General features: G+C 56.8%; 1 protein-coding gene across 10 annotated transcripts; it reads right to left on the bottom strand.

Annotated features, from left to right (window-relative positions):
* Positions 1-898: 898 nt before the first annotated feature.
* PTPN7 (protein tyrosine phosphatase non-receptor type 7) lies at positions 899-10,697 on the bottom strand. 10 transcript variants are annotated; one of them, XM_080367478.1, is made up of 11 exons: positions 10,538-10,688; positions 8,858-9,086; positions 8,243-8,426; positions 7,734-7,818; positions 7,024-7,100; positions 5,430-5,567; positions 3,928-4,029; positions 3,705-3,815; positions 2,949-3,106; positions 1,966-2,079; positions 899-1,437 (listed from the first exon to the last, which is right to left on the bottom strand). In XM_080367478.1, exons 2-11 carry the CDS (start codon positions 8,986-8,988, stop codon positions 1,344-1,346), a joined length of 1,194 nt encoding a protein of 397 aa, XP_080223604.1. In that variant the 5' UTR covers positions 8,989-9,086; positions 10,538-10,688; the 3' UTR covers positions 899-1,343. The 10 variants fall into 10 exon arrangements, with proteins under 10 accessions (XP_080223604.1, XP_080223605.1, XP_080223602.1 ...); XM_080367479.1 differs by having other exon boundaries at positions 3,928-3,972; positions 7,695-7,818; XM_080367476.1 differs by having other exon boundaries at positions 7,695-7,818.
* Between the last annotated feature and the right edge of the window lie 2,120 nt (positions 10,698-12,817).

Below are 12,817 nucleotides of genomic sequence, written 5' to 3' on the forward strand. Positions count from 1 at the left end.
CAGGAGAGGAGCTGTGAGAGTGGGGTACTGGGGGGGATGACACAGACCTGAGGACCCCTCCTCCTGGACTGATGGACTGACGACAAGTCAGGAGAACTGCAGAGTTAAGAATGAAACCTCTTGTTTTATTCAATCATTTCTCCTCCCAGGACAGCCACAGAGCCTGAACAATGGGCACTATGGCAAAACCACTGGGCTGCATTTTGGGGACCCAGAGAGTACTGGAGGGCTGTCCGTGCACACAGCCCTGATCTGGGTATGCTCAGGAGCCAAGGCAAGATGAGACTTTATCAGCAAGACGACCGACCCTTTTTTCCCTGGATCTCACCCATCCAGCAGGCCATGCCAGGGCTTGTGGGCATGGGCAGGTACAGGCTAGGGAGCCCCCAGCTCCTTATTAGTTCCCTCTTGCCCAAGAGGGTGTGAAATGCCTATCAGTTGAAGGCCAGTTTTGAATAGCTTTAAAATATTTTACACACTATTTCTATCTCCATGCTTTTTCCCAAAATTGCCTCTCCCTTTCCTTCTCCCCCCCTGCCCTGCCCCTGAATTTATCAGTGAAAAAAGAACCCAACAAAACCCAAATATTATTTTGTTCTAATTTCAGAAAAAAACCAAGAATGCAAAACCCCCCGCTGTCATGTAACAAAAGGCAACTGGGAACACATTGCTTGCACAACTGTAGATGCACTTAGGAATGTCCCCTATTTTAAGGCTGTCGAGAAGGTGTTAGCCAAAGGTGGAGAGGAAAGCAAGCTGCAAAAGAAAGGCAACCAATCGTGCACCTTTTGTACTAGATCATCAAGGTGTACCTTATGCAAGAAGAGCATCATGGCACATGTTTGGAGCAAGCCCAGCCCTTCACGCCGTGCAGCCTCTGCCCACAGATGATGCACAGTCAGGAGAGAGGCTCTGTTTATTTGCAGGGTAATTCTACCAGCTCTGCATCTAACAGGGTAAACATTTCTGTGCAGCTAAAAGGCAACCCGTGCTCCCGGCGCTCACCCAGCTTCATTTCCTCCACACAGCTCGTTCTTCTGGTTGAGGACAAAACGTTGCACATTTCAAAAGCCAAAGCTTCTTTCCATGGGTGAAATCTGCCTCAAGCAAGCAGCAATGGCCACCTTGAGCGCCCACTGAATCAATCCTTCACATGAACCCACCAAATCTGGCTCGTCCCCAGGGCCACAGTCCCTATGGGTTTGCTTGGTTGTGCTCATCCTGAGGGATGCTCATGCTGCTGCTCTGTGGCCCAGCAGCAGCAGGAGGAGTTTTGGTGGAGGCGTCCCCGAGGCTGGTTCAGGAGAGGTTGGGGTGGGGAGCTGGCAGCCTGCAGCCCTGTGCTAGTGGCCTCCTGCCTCTGGCAGCTGGGAAGCGTAGAGAGCTAGCGTGTGATGGAGGAACTGGTACTGCTCGCTCGTCTGGATCATCCCACCTCTGCAAGGGAAAGGCAGGTCCCACTGACACCTTGCCAAAGCCCACAACACCCTCCCCAGTTCTCTGCTCCCAGGACACAAATATTCCCACTTCACCTGCCACTTCCAGGTACCTCTGAAACAGGCACCAGAGCTGCCCAAAGAGTATTTGGGCTCAGCAGCATTGCTGGGCTTTTCAAAATGCAACTGATTTCACTCTATTTTTTGCTGGTACTTCTTGAAAAGTGGCAAAATTGAGTGTTTCTTGATTTAGTGGCTGAGCTGGAAGGAGCAGACTGGCTGCCAGGTTCAGAGCTGCTTTCCCTCACATCCTCAGATCTCCAGAGCTACAATAGCCCTGACAGAAAAACTAGCCCAGCACTGGGGGATCATTTCCTGTTGACACATCTGCATCTTTCAGCAACCCTTCTGTTTTCCATCAAAAATTATCCCCGTGCCCCCTCATGATGCCCAGCACCTCCCCCATCCTTCCTCCTAGGCTTGGCACCCAGCATGACCCTCCAAGGAGCTGCCTGCTCTGAGCACCCACCTGTCTATGCGGAGACGGCACACAATTCCCAGGATATCCACCTCGCCCTTGTCCTTCAGCTGCTGGCACCCGATCCTGGTAGCAATAAAGCAGCCTGTCCGGCCGATGCCTGCACTATGGGACAGACACAGCTGTGCTGAGCACCAATATCCACTACCTGGACCTTAATCTGTCTGAGCTGGACATAATCTTGGATTGGTTTGCTGCCATGGTTTCTTCCTTGAGGGATGCTGGGGTCTTGGACCCAGCTGCCAGACCAACTTTCTTAGCCAGGCACCAAAAGACATGGGCTGGTGTCACGCTGTCATGGCAAGGGCGTGTGTTGCGCAGCCCAGCTGAGGCTGCTCTGGAAGCACAAAACCAGTCTGTGCTCCCTGTCCCTTGCACAGTGCAGGGGTGTCTGCAGCTCCTTCACCTCCCCTCCCCTTCCAGCTGTGCTCTAACCCCAGGCACCCAGCAGTCTGCGCTGGGGCAGGCCAGCCTGCAGCACTGCAGGTCAAGTGTGTTGCATAGGGATGACTGGGTACTCTGCGCCACTGTCCCTGAATTCACTTAGTAAGAGAAAACAGGCAGAGGCCACCTCCTCCTGGAGGGCTGCCCTGAAAAACAGCTTCACAGTCAAGCTGCAGGTCACGCTCAGTGGCGCAGGAAGCAGGAGCCTGAGCTGTCAGTCTGCTGTGGCTCTGGTGGCTGGGTCCCAGCTCTGCAGAGCTCTCCTGCTCCCACCTTGCTGTCTGCAGAACCATGGCAAACCAGATTTCTTTATGGGGCACTATGTAACCGCGCTAATGCCATCATCCTGATGCCAGCACAGGAGTTGCTGGTTGAACAACTTTGCTGTGGGGATGTCATGCCCTGAGATATCTGCACCACAGCAAGACCAGCTCATGAGCATTCACATGTGGGATTTTCCCCTCCAGCATTTGCAGACTGACCTCAAGGTGAAAAACACGCAGGGATTCAGGTGAGGGGAAAGGTCTTACCTGCAGTGCACAACGATGGGCCCTGGGCTGGCTGCAGCCTGCAGAGCCTCCTCCACCTTGGACACCAAGTGCAGCAGGGGCTTGGCTGACTCGGGTGTCTGCTGGTCCGGCCAGGAAGGGAAGAGGATGTGTTTGACCTGGCGGCATTCACCTTCAAGCTTTTCCAGCACAGAAGAAAGAGAAATCAGGATGTGGGAGCATGGACTTGCTGGGCTGGGCCAAAGAAAGGCATGGAATCCAGCTCAAGGAGAGGCTGGGCAGCCTGTGCCCATCTCATCTGCTCACCTCCTGAATTCCAGTTTGAGCCTCTGCCCCACACCCAGGAGAGACCCCTGGGCCAGGGACACTAGGAAGTGTGCCATCCCAGAAGATGGGGCAGAGTGTCCCCATACTGTCCCCACAGCCCAGGCAAAGGCAGAAAGATCCTTTTGGCTCGTGTCAGCCCAGGGTGACTATGGAGAGCCAACAGGGCAGAGTGCAAACAACAGTGGGCTAGTAAAGAAGGTCTCCCCAGCTGGCCCCCTCTCCTCTGTGCCCCAGGGCTGGGTCCTGCTCCCCGTCAGCCTCCTCAGGCAGGCAGCAGCTCTGTACACCCCTCCTCTGGCAGGGGGCTTATAAGTCCCAGCTCTCGGAGCCATGAGCCCTCTGCTCTCCTGTCACACAAGGCTGCCATCCCACGAGAGCCCGGGGCTGCCCGGGGCACTGCCAGGCCCAACTGGGCTCCCCCTCTGACCCCAGGATGGGGCTCAAACCCACCTGGATGGAGAGATCCCGGACAACGTACTCCACGCACTCACTCAACCCCTGCACACGGACGGTGAAGGGGCCGTAGGTGCCCTCCTTCTCAGGCCAGTAGTGGACACATTTCTGAAAGAACAAGGCAAGGTCTGTGGCTGTGGAGATGCTCAAGGCACCTGCTGGAGGTCTGTAAGAGTTGGTCCAAAGAGAACGATACTGTCTGAACATTGCCAACAGAGACCTGGAGATGGAATGTGGTCCTCATGGATGCCAAGATGCAAAGACCCTGGGAAGGAGAACTGCATGGTATGAGGAGTGCTATGCCGTTCCCTGCTACCTGGGACTGGAAGGAATAACTGCGATAAGGCCGCATAACCACTGTCCAGAAGATGGATCACAACCACTGTCGTAACAACAAACCAGAAAACTTGAACTTCAGGTGAACTTTCTTGATTATAATATCATTATAATACAAAAAGACACCTCCTGGTCTGAAGCTACCTGCCTTTAAGGCAAACCATGCCTCGGGCACCCCTCTTTGGACGTGCTGGTAACCTTGCTCGAGAAGGCGGAGAATGGCAACACTCCATGGGCCAGAGGAGGAGCAAGGTGTGTTGCTTGGCATGAAAGATGGCTCCTCAACAACTGAATTTGGAGATCTTCCCCAACAAGGATCACAATGATCAGAAGGACTGGTGGGATGCTGCCTGGACCTGGGACCATAGGGACACCTTAGACCCATGGTGGTAGCTGTAATCCTCTTCTCTTTTTTACTTTACCTTTTCTTCCCTTCCTGTCACTCTATCTATTGCACACCGCCTTATGGGCAAACAATAAAGTTGCGCTGTTTGATCAAAGCATAACCCCTTGGCGTGGTCGCCTTCATTTTTTGAGCTTCGAGACCATAGTAAACAAACTATCACAAGTCCACTGAGTGGACCATGACGACGTCTGAGCTATGCTTTGCTCAGTGCTCTTGAAGGGGCATCACCTGGGGAGGTGTGGGGGAGTGGGGAAGGTGGACATGGAGTGATACAGAAGGGAAGCTAAGGAAGGGATAGATCTCTCTCCCCACATCTGCTCCCCCTGCACCCTCTCCTATGCCCTGCCATATGGCTTTCAGACCCAGCATGGCTGTCCCCAGCCCACAGAAGCTTTGCCAGACCCAGGAGGACCCAGTTTGCTGGTGAAGGGCACAGGGATGCTGCACCAGCTGGCGAGAGAAGGGAAGAAGGCCATGGCGAGGAAAGAGAGGGCGAGTTTCCCCAGGCAGGTGCTGCTTGGAGGGGGAGCCAGGGATCCCAGGCAAGGCACAGGGTAGCTGCCACGCAGGGCACAGCTCTGCCAGCTCTCTCCCCAGTCTGGACCCACTGGCTGAGAGCTCCCAGCCTCGAAGAATTGCTGCTCAGGGCCAGAGGGACACTGCTGACCACAGCTTCTGCCCCCTCTCCCAGGGGTTGCCCCGATCTCTTTATCCTATTATCTGGCTGGCAAAGCATGCCCAGAGCACGAGAGGCCACATGAGGAGGAGAGGCTTTGCCAGATGGGGCCAAGGCTGCAGCCCTGGGGCTCTCCTCCTCCATGTGTGATCAATCAGGGGTACCCTCTGACAGCAGAGAAAGCAAGCAGGTACTCAGACCCCACGTTTGGTCTCGCATAACCCTTTACTGTTGTTATTACCCCACCCCACCCTCTTCTCCTGGCTGGGATGCCATGCCTGGGCCTGGTGAGGGACAATGGTACCTCTTTGCGCTCCTGGAGCTTGGTTATCATGACGATGAGGGGCACCTCCTCCTGCCACACCATCTCCCAGAAGTCAGTCACAGTGTTCAGCATGGGTCCCTGTGTGGCAATGTACTCCCGGAGCCGCCCTGCATAGCCCTGTCAAGCACATGGTCCATCAGTGACGCTGGGTGGGGACCCTGATGCGTGAGAGGAACCACTCCAGCCCTCATGGTGCTTTTCTTCCTCTGCAGGTAAGAGGCAGAGCCACACAGACTATTTCCTACTAAACCTGTCCTTGAAATGCTTTTATAGACCTGATCAGGAACTCCTAGACATCCTTTCCATCCTCCTGGTCCCACAGTCCCGGAGCAAACCCACAAAGCAAGCCATGTACACCCAAGCTCCGTGCAAGCATCTCCAGGTTATCGGTGTGACAATAGCCAGAGTGATGGATGTTCTGGTGGGGCAGAGCTCACGCAGGGAGCAGCACACCTCGCAGCAGGTATTTCCCCAAGGACAAGCAGAAGCCATCCAGCCCTGCTCTAGCTGGAATGTGGGATAGTCCCAGCTGGGTTCCACCAGTCTTGCCTCCCCACCAGGCTCAGGAGGGCAGAGCTTTATGGTTTTGTCAGAAGAGATCTCTGTTAAAAATCCACCCAAACCCCTGCGATTTAATCCAGATCTTTCAAGCAATCCTGTTAACAGTTTGGTTCCACAAGAAGTTGCACTGGCCCAGCCAAGGGGCAGAGACATTTTCAGGAACATTTTGTATAGCCCTTTTCTCTGCTTTTCCATTCGGAAGGAGACTTGTGGTAAGGTTTGGAGGTGTCAACACTGGGAATTTTGCTCCACCTGCTTTTTATGCTCAAAAACATTTCACGGGATAGAGTCAGCAGGAAAAACATCCAGTCCTGGATGGGGGCTGATAAGATCAAATACCTGCAGAGCTCTACCAGACTCGCTGTGTCCTCAAGCATGCCAGAAGCAGGCTGGACGTCTAATTTTCTGATGTGCCCACAAATTTCTATATTGTGACACCCTTGGAGAGGTAAATGGAAGGAAGGGGTCAAGAAATACCAGCTCCACACAGCAATGTTTGGACACCCGTGTGCTCAGGTGTGTGCACACGTGTGCAAGATAGGGATGAGCAGCATTTGTGCATTTTTGTTAGCTCTTCCGTGAGGCAGAAAGGATGCCATGTGCTCACATACACCCTGATGCGTGTGGACAGGTTGTGAAGCCTGTCCCGTCACAGGTAATGTGAAGCCACACCCTGCCAGGCTGCTTCAGGAAAACTAATCTAAACGTAGTCCTCTACTGCCCATCTTCAAACCCTCATTTGGACCAGCCAGCTCATGAAACTTTCCAACAAAAAGGGACAGTGTGCCTGCCCTGCGCAGATGGAGCTGCGTGTCTCCAGCTCAGAAAGGGGTGGCAAGTTCAAACCGCCACCCCAGGGCAGCCACAGCACAGTGGGTAACAGTCAGTGCCCCAGCCTGTGGGTCCCAGTGTGGCACCAGCAGCACCAAGGGGTTTGCAGCCCAATGTCTTCTGGGCCATGGGCTGCAGGACCTGGGAGACCACCCGCTCTCCAACCAGGCAGGACACTCACCGTGATGTAGTTGGCATTTATGTAGCTGTCTTCCTCCTGGCTCCTTGCCCTCCTGAGACAGACCCGGCTTTCAGGGTCTGAAAGACATGGCAGGCATTACCTCAGGGACAGTCTTTCAGAGCCTGACGCTGCCCATCCTGCCTGCCTCAGCTCCAGAGGCCGGACACTGAGTCCTCCGGCTCTGTCAGAGCTGTCTGCACTGTCCCTCGGGCCTCTTCTTGCCCCACTTCACTCCATGGCAGGGTACAGCCAGTGATGCCCAAACCTGCCTGTACCACAGCATACGTGTGGGGTAATTCACCTACCAGGGCCTTCCCACAGTGCCTGACCAGAGCCCACATGAGTCCTTCTACAATGTTCCATGCCTTTACACTCCTAGCCACATGCATCTGGGACACGTAAGGCCCCACAGTGGCAGGGAGCAATGCAAGCTGGGCTGTCATGCACTGCACACCCTGGGAATACACTCCAAGTAGTAGCTCCCCAATTACAACCCCATAACAGTGCACAACACAGCACCCAGCTCCTGCAACATGGTGAGCAGGAACAAGCACAGCAGGAACACCAAGAGCGCCCAGGAGCGCTCATCCTGGAGCCAGGACTGCTCTGGGTCACCCCTCTCACATGCACACACGCTCATGCACACCCCCCCCTTTCCCTGCATGTGGCACCTGGGCAAATGTGAGGCAAAGGGATGCAGTGGCACATACTGGGGAGGATGGTTTTATATCTGTCCTTGGAGGCACGTCCAGGGATCTCCAGCTCCTCCGGACTGACAAAGTTGGGTGGGATTTTCTGCAGAGGGAGAAAACAACTGTGAGGAAAATTCCATTGCGGCTGCTTGTGACCCCTTGTCATGGCAGACCTGGTCCCCTGAACAATGAGAGGCTGACCCAGGGACCTAGCAGCATCACCAGAGATGTCAGCTCCTGGCTTAGCCCAGATGTGGGACATGTTCCAAAGAGGCCACCCTGGTAGAAGAGCTTGGCATGGCAGGGCGGGACAGGCTTTCCTGGGTCACAAATGGGACTTGTGTGCACCAGGGAGTGGGCAGCCAGGGGATACCCAGGGCACCCGTCACCTGTTTCCCTGCCACCAGTGCTGTGGGGCACAGCTGGGCTGGGAGCCTCCCTTGGAGATGTCCACCCCTGCCAGTTCCTCCTACCACCAGCCCTGCCATCCCTTGTGTGAGGAGGGAGAGGGAAGGGGAGTGTCGCACCAAAAACTCCTCCTGGAGCTGTGTCAGGCTCTGGGCATGTTGCTGGAGCTCCTCTCTCCTCAGCACATGGCTGGATGTCCTCAGGAACTTCAGCGTGATGTCCCGTGGTGTGCAGATGGGCTGGATGGGCTCAACACTTCCCAGTGAACTCATGTCCAGCACCAGTGACACATTGGACCCCCTCCTGCAAGGCAAAGGGGTCCCTGGCTGATCCCCTGCCCCCCCAGGACAGGAGGACAGCCCATCCCACCATATCATCAGTTAAAACCACCCCACGCTGAGTTAAAAGCCTGGCAGAAAATAACAAGGGATGAAGAAAGGGGTCAGGTACAGACTCCAGAAGATGTGGGTGTTGAGGAAGTAGCTAGTCATCTCACCTTCTTGCTGACAAGTCCCCAGGGGACAGTGTCTAGATGTGGCCTGGGCTGGGCTGGGGGCATCAGGGCTGCCTCCACGCTCAGACCTGGCACCTGCACAAGCTGGCAGGGCTGGGCTGGGGCAGGAGGTCTGGGGGAGCCCAGGGCCTTGGGCTGAGCCCTGCTGTGGTTACCTGCCGTCTGGGCTGGGACAGGCGGCGCAGGGTTTGAGCTGCAGGTGCTGTCCAGCCACGCTTACCTCTCCTGAAGATGCACATGCTTCCTGGCAGAGGGACTAGGCTTGTCCGGCTTGTCCATGTCTGCCCCGGCTGCCTGGGCACTCAGGCTGCTGTTATGAACTCTGGAACACACCAAGCAGGCTTGTACCATGCTGCAGCAGCTGCGAAGCCCTTTTCCTGAAGCACAGGGAGTGGACACGCAGGGTCCTCAGCTCCCAGGGAATCAAGGAGCCATCAGAGGAGAAGCAGCTGGAAAAGAAAAGGCAAATCTGAGCGATGCCGTGAGGCTAGGTGGACCCCCTGACGGACAGTCCCTAGGCAAGGGACAGGTTTTAAGTCCTCAGCTGCCCTGGAACCAGAACTCTCAGACCCTGCATCCAGGTGGGTGGCATAGGGAGAGCTCCCAGCATGTTCACCCTCTGGGTTGCCCACAGCACTGCAGCCCACACACACTGGTGACCCTGGGCATGGCACCAATGGCACCTGCTCACACCATGCAGGAGACACCCACGCCCTGTGTTGGTGGAACATGGTTGGGTTTTGGGGGAGCCCAAGATGCTCTCCACCTCCATGGGAAGCACACACTGCCATGTGTTTCCAGCCCTTCCCTGGCATGCCTGCTTCAGCCTGGGGACATGGTGGGTAGGAGGGAAAGTTGGGACCCGCACGAGCACAGCAGTATTCGGCAGGTGAGACGTGGTGGGCTATAGGTACTACGAGGAACCTGGCCAGCTCCTGCTGTTGGGAATCATAGGGCCAGGCACCCTCAACAGCCTCGTGGCTCTGTCAAGGGAGGGATGACCCTGGGACAGCCTCCTCCATCCCACAAGTCTCAGCAACTGTCAAGAGGAAACTGCTTTATCTGGGTGGTTGAGCAAGAAGTGATGGGGTAGCCCAGCTGGAGGAGGGTGCCAGGGCTCCACCACCACCAGCTGCAGGACAGCCCCAGCAGGGATGCGGAGATGCAGGTGATGCTGGTCCACCTCTGGGCAGAGCTCCTCATGGTGCAGGCAGCACCCTGGGATCGTGAGGCTCCTTCTCATCCCTTTCTCCTTCCATGAGGAGGAGATGGACCCAAAGGGACGGGGAATGTGGCCATCGGAGATCTTGATGGACAAAGAATAGAATCCCAGGTAGCCTGTCAGCTCATGGAGATCCTGCAGAGAACCAGTCCGTGCTATGGCTGTGCCGTTTGGGAGTGTGGCTAGGGCAAGAGCTGTTCCCCCTGAATCCCTGCTGCACAGTGGCATCTCTGGCAGAGGTGGCAACACCACTGCTGCCACACACACCATCCCCCTGCCCCATGCAGGGCACGCTGGGGGGCCTGTGCTGCTGGGGTGTCCCCCAGCCAGGCAGGGCAAGAGCAGCTGAACTCCCCAGGAGCCGCAGCACCAGGAGAGATCCTGACCAGAGAGAGCAGCAGGCTCCAAGCCCAGCATCTGCCTCTCGCACACGGGCACAGGAAACACCTGGCGGATGCACCGGCCAAGCCCCTGGCAGTCAGGAAGACCCTGAGAAGACCCCCATCTGCTGGCATCTGCAGGGAGAGTGTCCCCATCACCCTCCTCAGCATCCCAGCCCTGCCTGGGGCTGCCCAGCAGTGAGCACATGCCCGCTGCCCGTGGGCGCTGGGGCCCAGCACTGCCTGGCGAAGATCCCCTGTCCAGCGCGGAGCAGGGGTGGGCTGGAGGGCTGCCTACCTGCTGCCCCACGATATGGGCTCCGTCGGTCCTGGCACAGGCCTGCAGGCGCTGCGTGTCGGTCTAACACCACGGTTTGAAAGTGTTCAGGAAGCTGCTTATCAAAGGAGCTGCTGCCTCTGCCGCTTCCTCTCCCTCCTTCTCCCCCACCCTGCCTGCCGCCCACACACATACCGGCCACATCACTGCAGCTCGGCTCCACTGGGCCGCCTGCAGCCCCAGCCCTGCTCCCCACCAGCGAACTCCCATCCTGCACCTGTGGGCACAGCCCTGCCTCCCCCAAAATCCTGGGGTGCCTCCATGGGCATCTCTAGCAGGGCTGTTGGGGGTGCACGCAGTGCCCTCTGCAACCAGCCGTGATCAGCACTGGTGCCAGCCCATGGGGTATGGAAGGGTGGGCAAGACCTGACCATGGGGCTGGGGCCACTGGCAGGAGGCTTGAGGTGGGATGCTTCATGTGGTGCAGTGGTGCTAGACTGGGGACACCAGATCCCACCTGCCCCACAGGGAGCCAGGGTGAGTCCTCCTGTCCCTGCCAGCCTGGCTGTATCCCCTTTTGCAGGCTGTGCACTGGCCATTCCCCATCCCACTGTGGGGTGAGCCAGGGATCGGCACCTCCCACCCTCAATGCCTGGCCCTGAGAAATGTGGTCCTTGTGCCACACCACTGTCCCCCTAACTCATGTCCCTGATCTGTGTGGGTGCCACCTGCCACCCCTCCGCACCCAGGATCATCCCTAGGCACCCTGGAGGAAGATGTGCAGGCTCCCTCTCTCCAGCAGGGCAGGGAAGGGGGGTATTTGGGGAAGAAGGTCTTTGGAGGGTCTGGCTCAGGTAGGACAGGTCTGCCCTGGGCGCACTGCACATCCTTCCTGCTGATGCCTGCTGCCACCCACCGCAGCCCTGCTGCTCTTCCTGTTTGTTACTGCCTGGGCTCTGTGCAGACACTGCACGCTTCCTTCCTCTTTTGCACCCACCCTGCTGTGCTGCAGCGGCTCTCGCTTCGCCCCCACCAGCCACCATGGACCCTGTATCCCAGTTGCCTTCTTCTCCTGGCTGCTCTGCTGGCTCCTCCTCGGTGCCCTGGGGACCCCCCTGCCCTGGGCCACCTCCAGCACAGCTCATTGCCATGATCAGGGCTGTCCCTGGGATGCGCTGTGCTGGCATTGCCTGTCACCTAGCTGGAGAAGTGCGTGTCTCTGTGTGCTTGTGTGTTTGCAGGAAAGTGTGCAAAGGGGTGCCAGAACCATACCTTCACTGGTGGCCCATGGGAGACCTTGTCAGTGACACCTTTTACCAAAGAACTGGGAGATCACAGGGCCGAAGCTCCAGAGCAAAGCACTGGGCTTGGCCAGCAGCAGAGCAACCTTATCCTGGAGACAAGGGCCACCAGCATCTGTGTCTTATGAGCAGATCCCAGGGTGCCACATCCCCTGCAGACCTGGACTGGACTCTTATTTCAGGCCTGAGGCTGGACTGAGAAATTGCTGCCTGTCCTATGTGCGATGGAAGAACTCGGCTGTAAGGGCCTAGAGACAGACCCACCACAGATGAACAAGCCCCAGCATTGCCCTTCTCTCCCACCCTCTGTCTTCTGACTTCAGAAATCTTCCTGAGGTGACCAGCAGAATAGTACTTAACAAGATGGCCACATAAACTTGCCCTCAGTAGGGACCAGAGTAAACAAAGAGGGCTCTTGGCTGAAGTGTCAGCCTGTCAGACAATGCAGAAGCTTCCCTCCTCAGTGAGGCTGAGGCTGGGACTGTATCTGCCCTCTTAGTGTAGCGGGCATCTCCCCCCCGCCCCGCTTCTGGGTAGCTTTGAGCTCAAGTGTTCCCTGAGGATGCAGCCAAGATGCAAACCCCTGTGGCTGCCCTTCCTACCTTTTGCTGGCCAGACCCTGCACAGACTTGCTGACTCCTCGCCACCCTGCTCCTCTGGCACTGGGTCAAGCAAGGGAAAAACTCAGCATGGCATCAGGGCAGAAACCACAAAGCCACCAGCACATGCGAGTCGTTGAGCATGTGTCAGTGACTTCTGTGCACCCACACTTGCTCCCAACCTGCCCGACTGCTGGGTGGCTGTGGTAGGGAGGACAGACAGAGCTGGACCCCCCTAGACCTTGTAGGGCTCAGGGAACATCCACAAAACCTAGCAGCACCCAAAGGTGCAGAGAAATGGGGCGCTGATCCCCAGAGTTGGGCTGTACAGAGGCTCTTGCTGTACCCAAGAGGCACCACAGGCACATCCCGCTCCTCTGCATGGGGCACAGTGGGCAGGA

Source organism: Falco punctatus (assembly GCF_963210335.1).
Source record: "Falco punctatus genome assembly, chromosome: 17".
Lineage (NCBI taxonomy): Eukaryota > Metazoa > Chordata > Aves > Falconiformes > Falconidae > Falco > Falco punctatus.

Excerpts from the sequence above, each read along its gene's own strand:
- PTPN7 (XM_080367476.1), bottom strand. The coding sequence starts at position 8,988 with ATGGTACAAGCCTGCTTGGTGTGTTCCAGAGTTCATAACAGCAGCCTG. Across the intron at positions 8,427-8,857 it reads CATGTGCATCTTCAGGAGAG|GAGGGGGTCCAATGTGTCAC; the intron begins GTAAGCGTGGCT and ends TTTGCCTTGCAG. Across the intron at positions 4,030-5,429 it reads AGCTCCAGGAGCGCAAAGAG|TCCCAGGTAGCAGGGAACGG; the intron begins GTACCATTGTCC and ends TATTCCTTCCAG.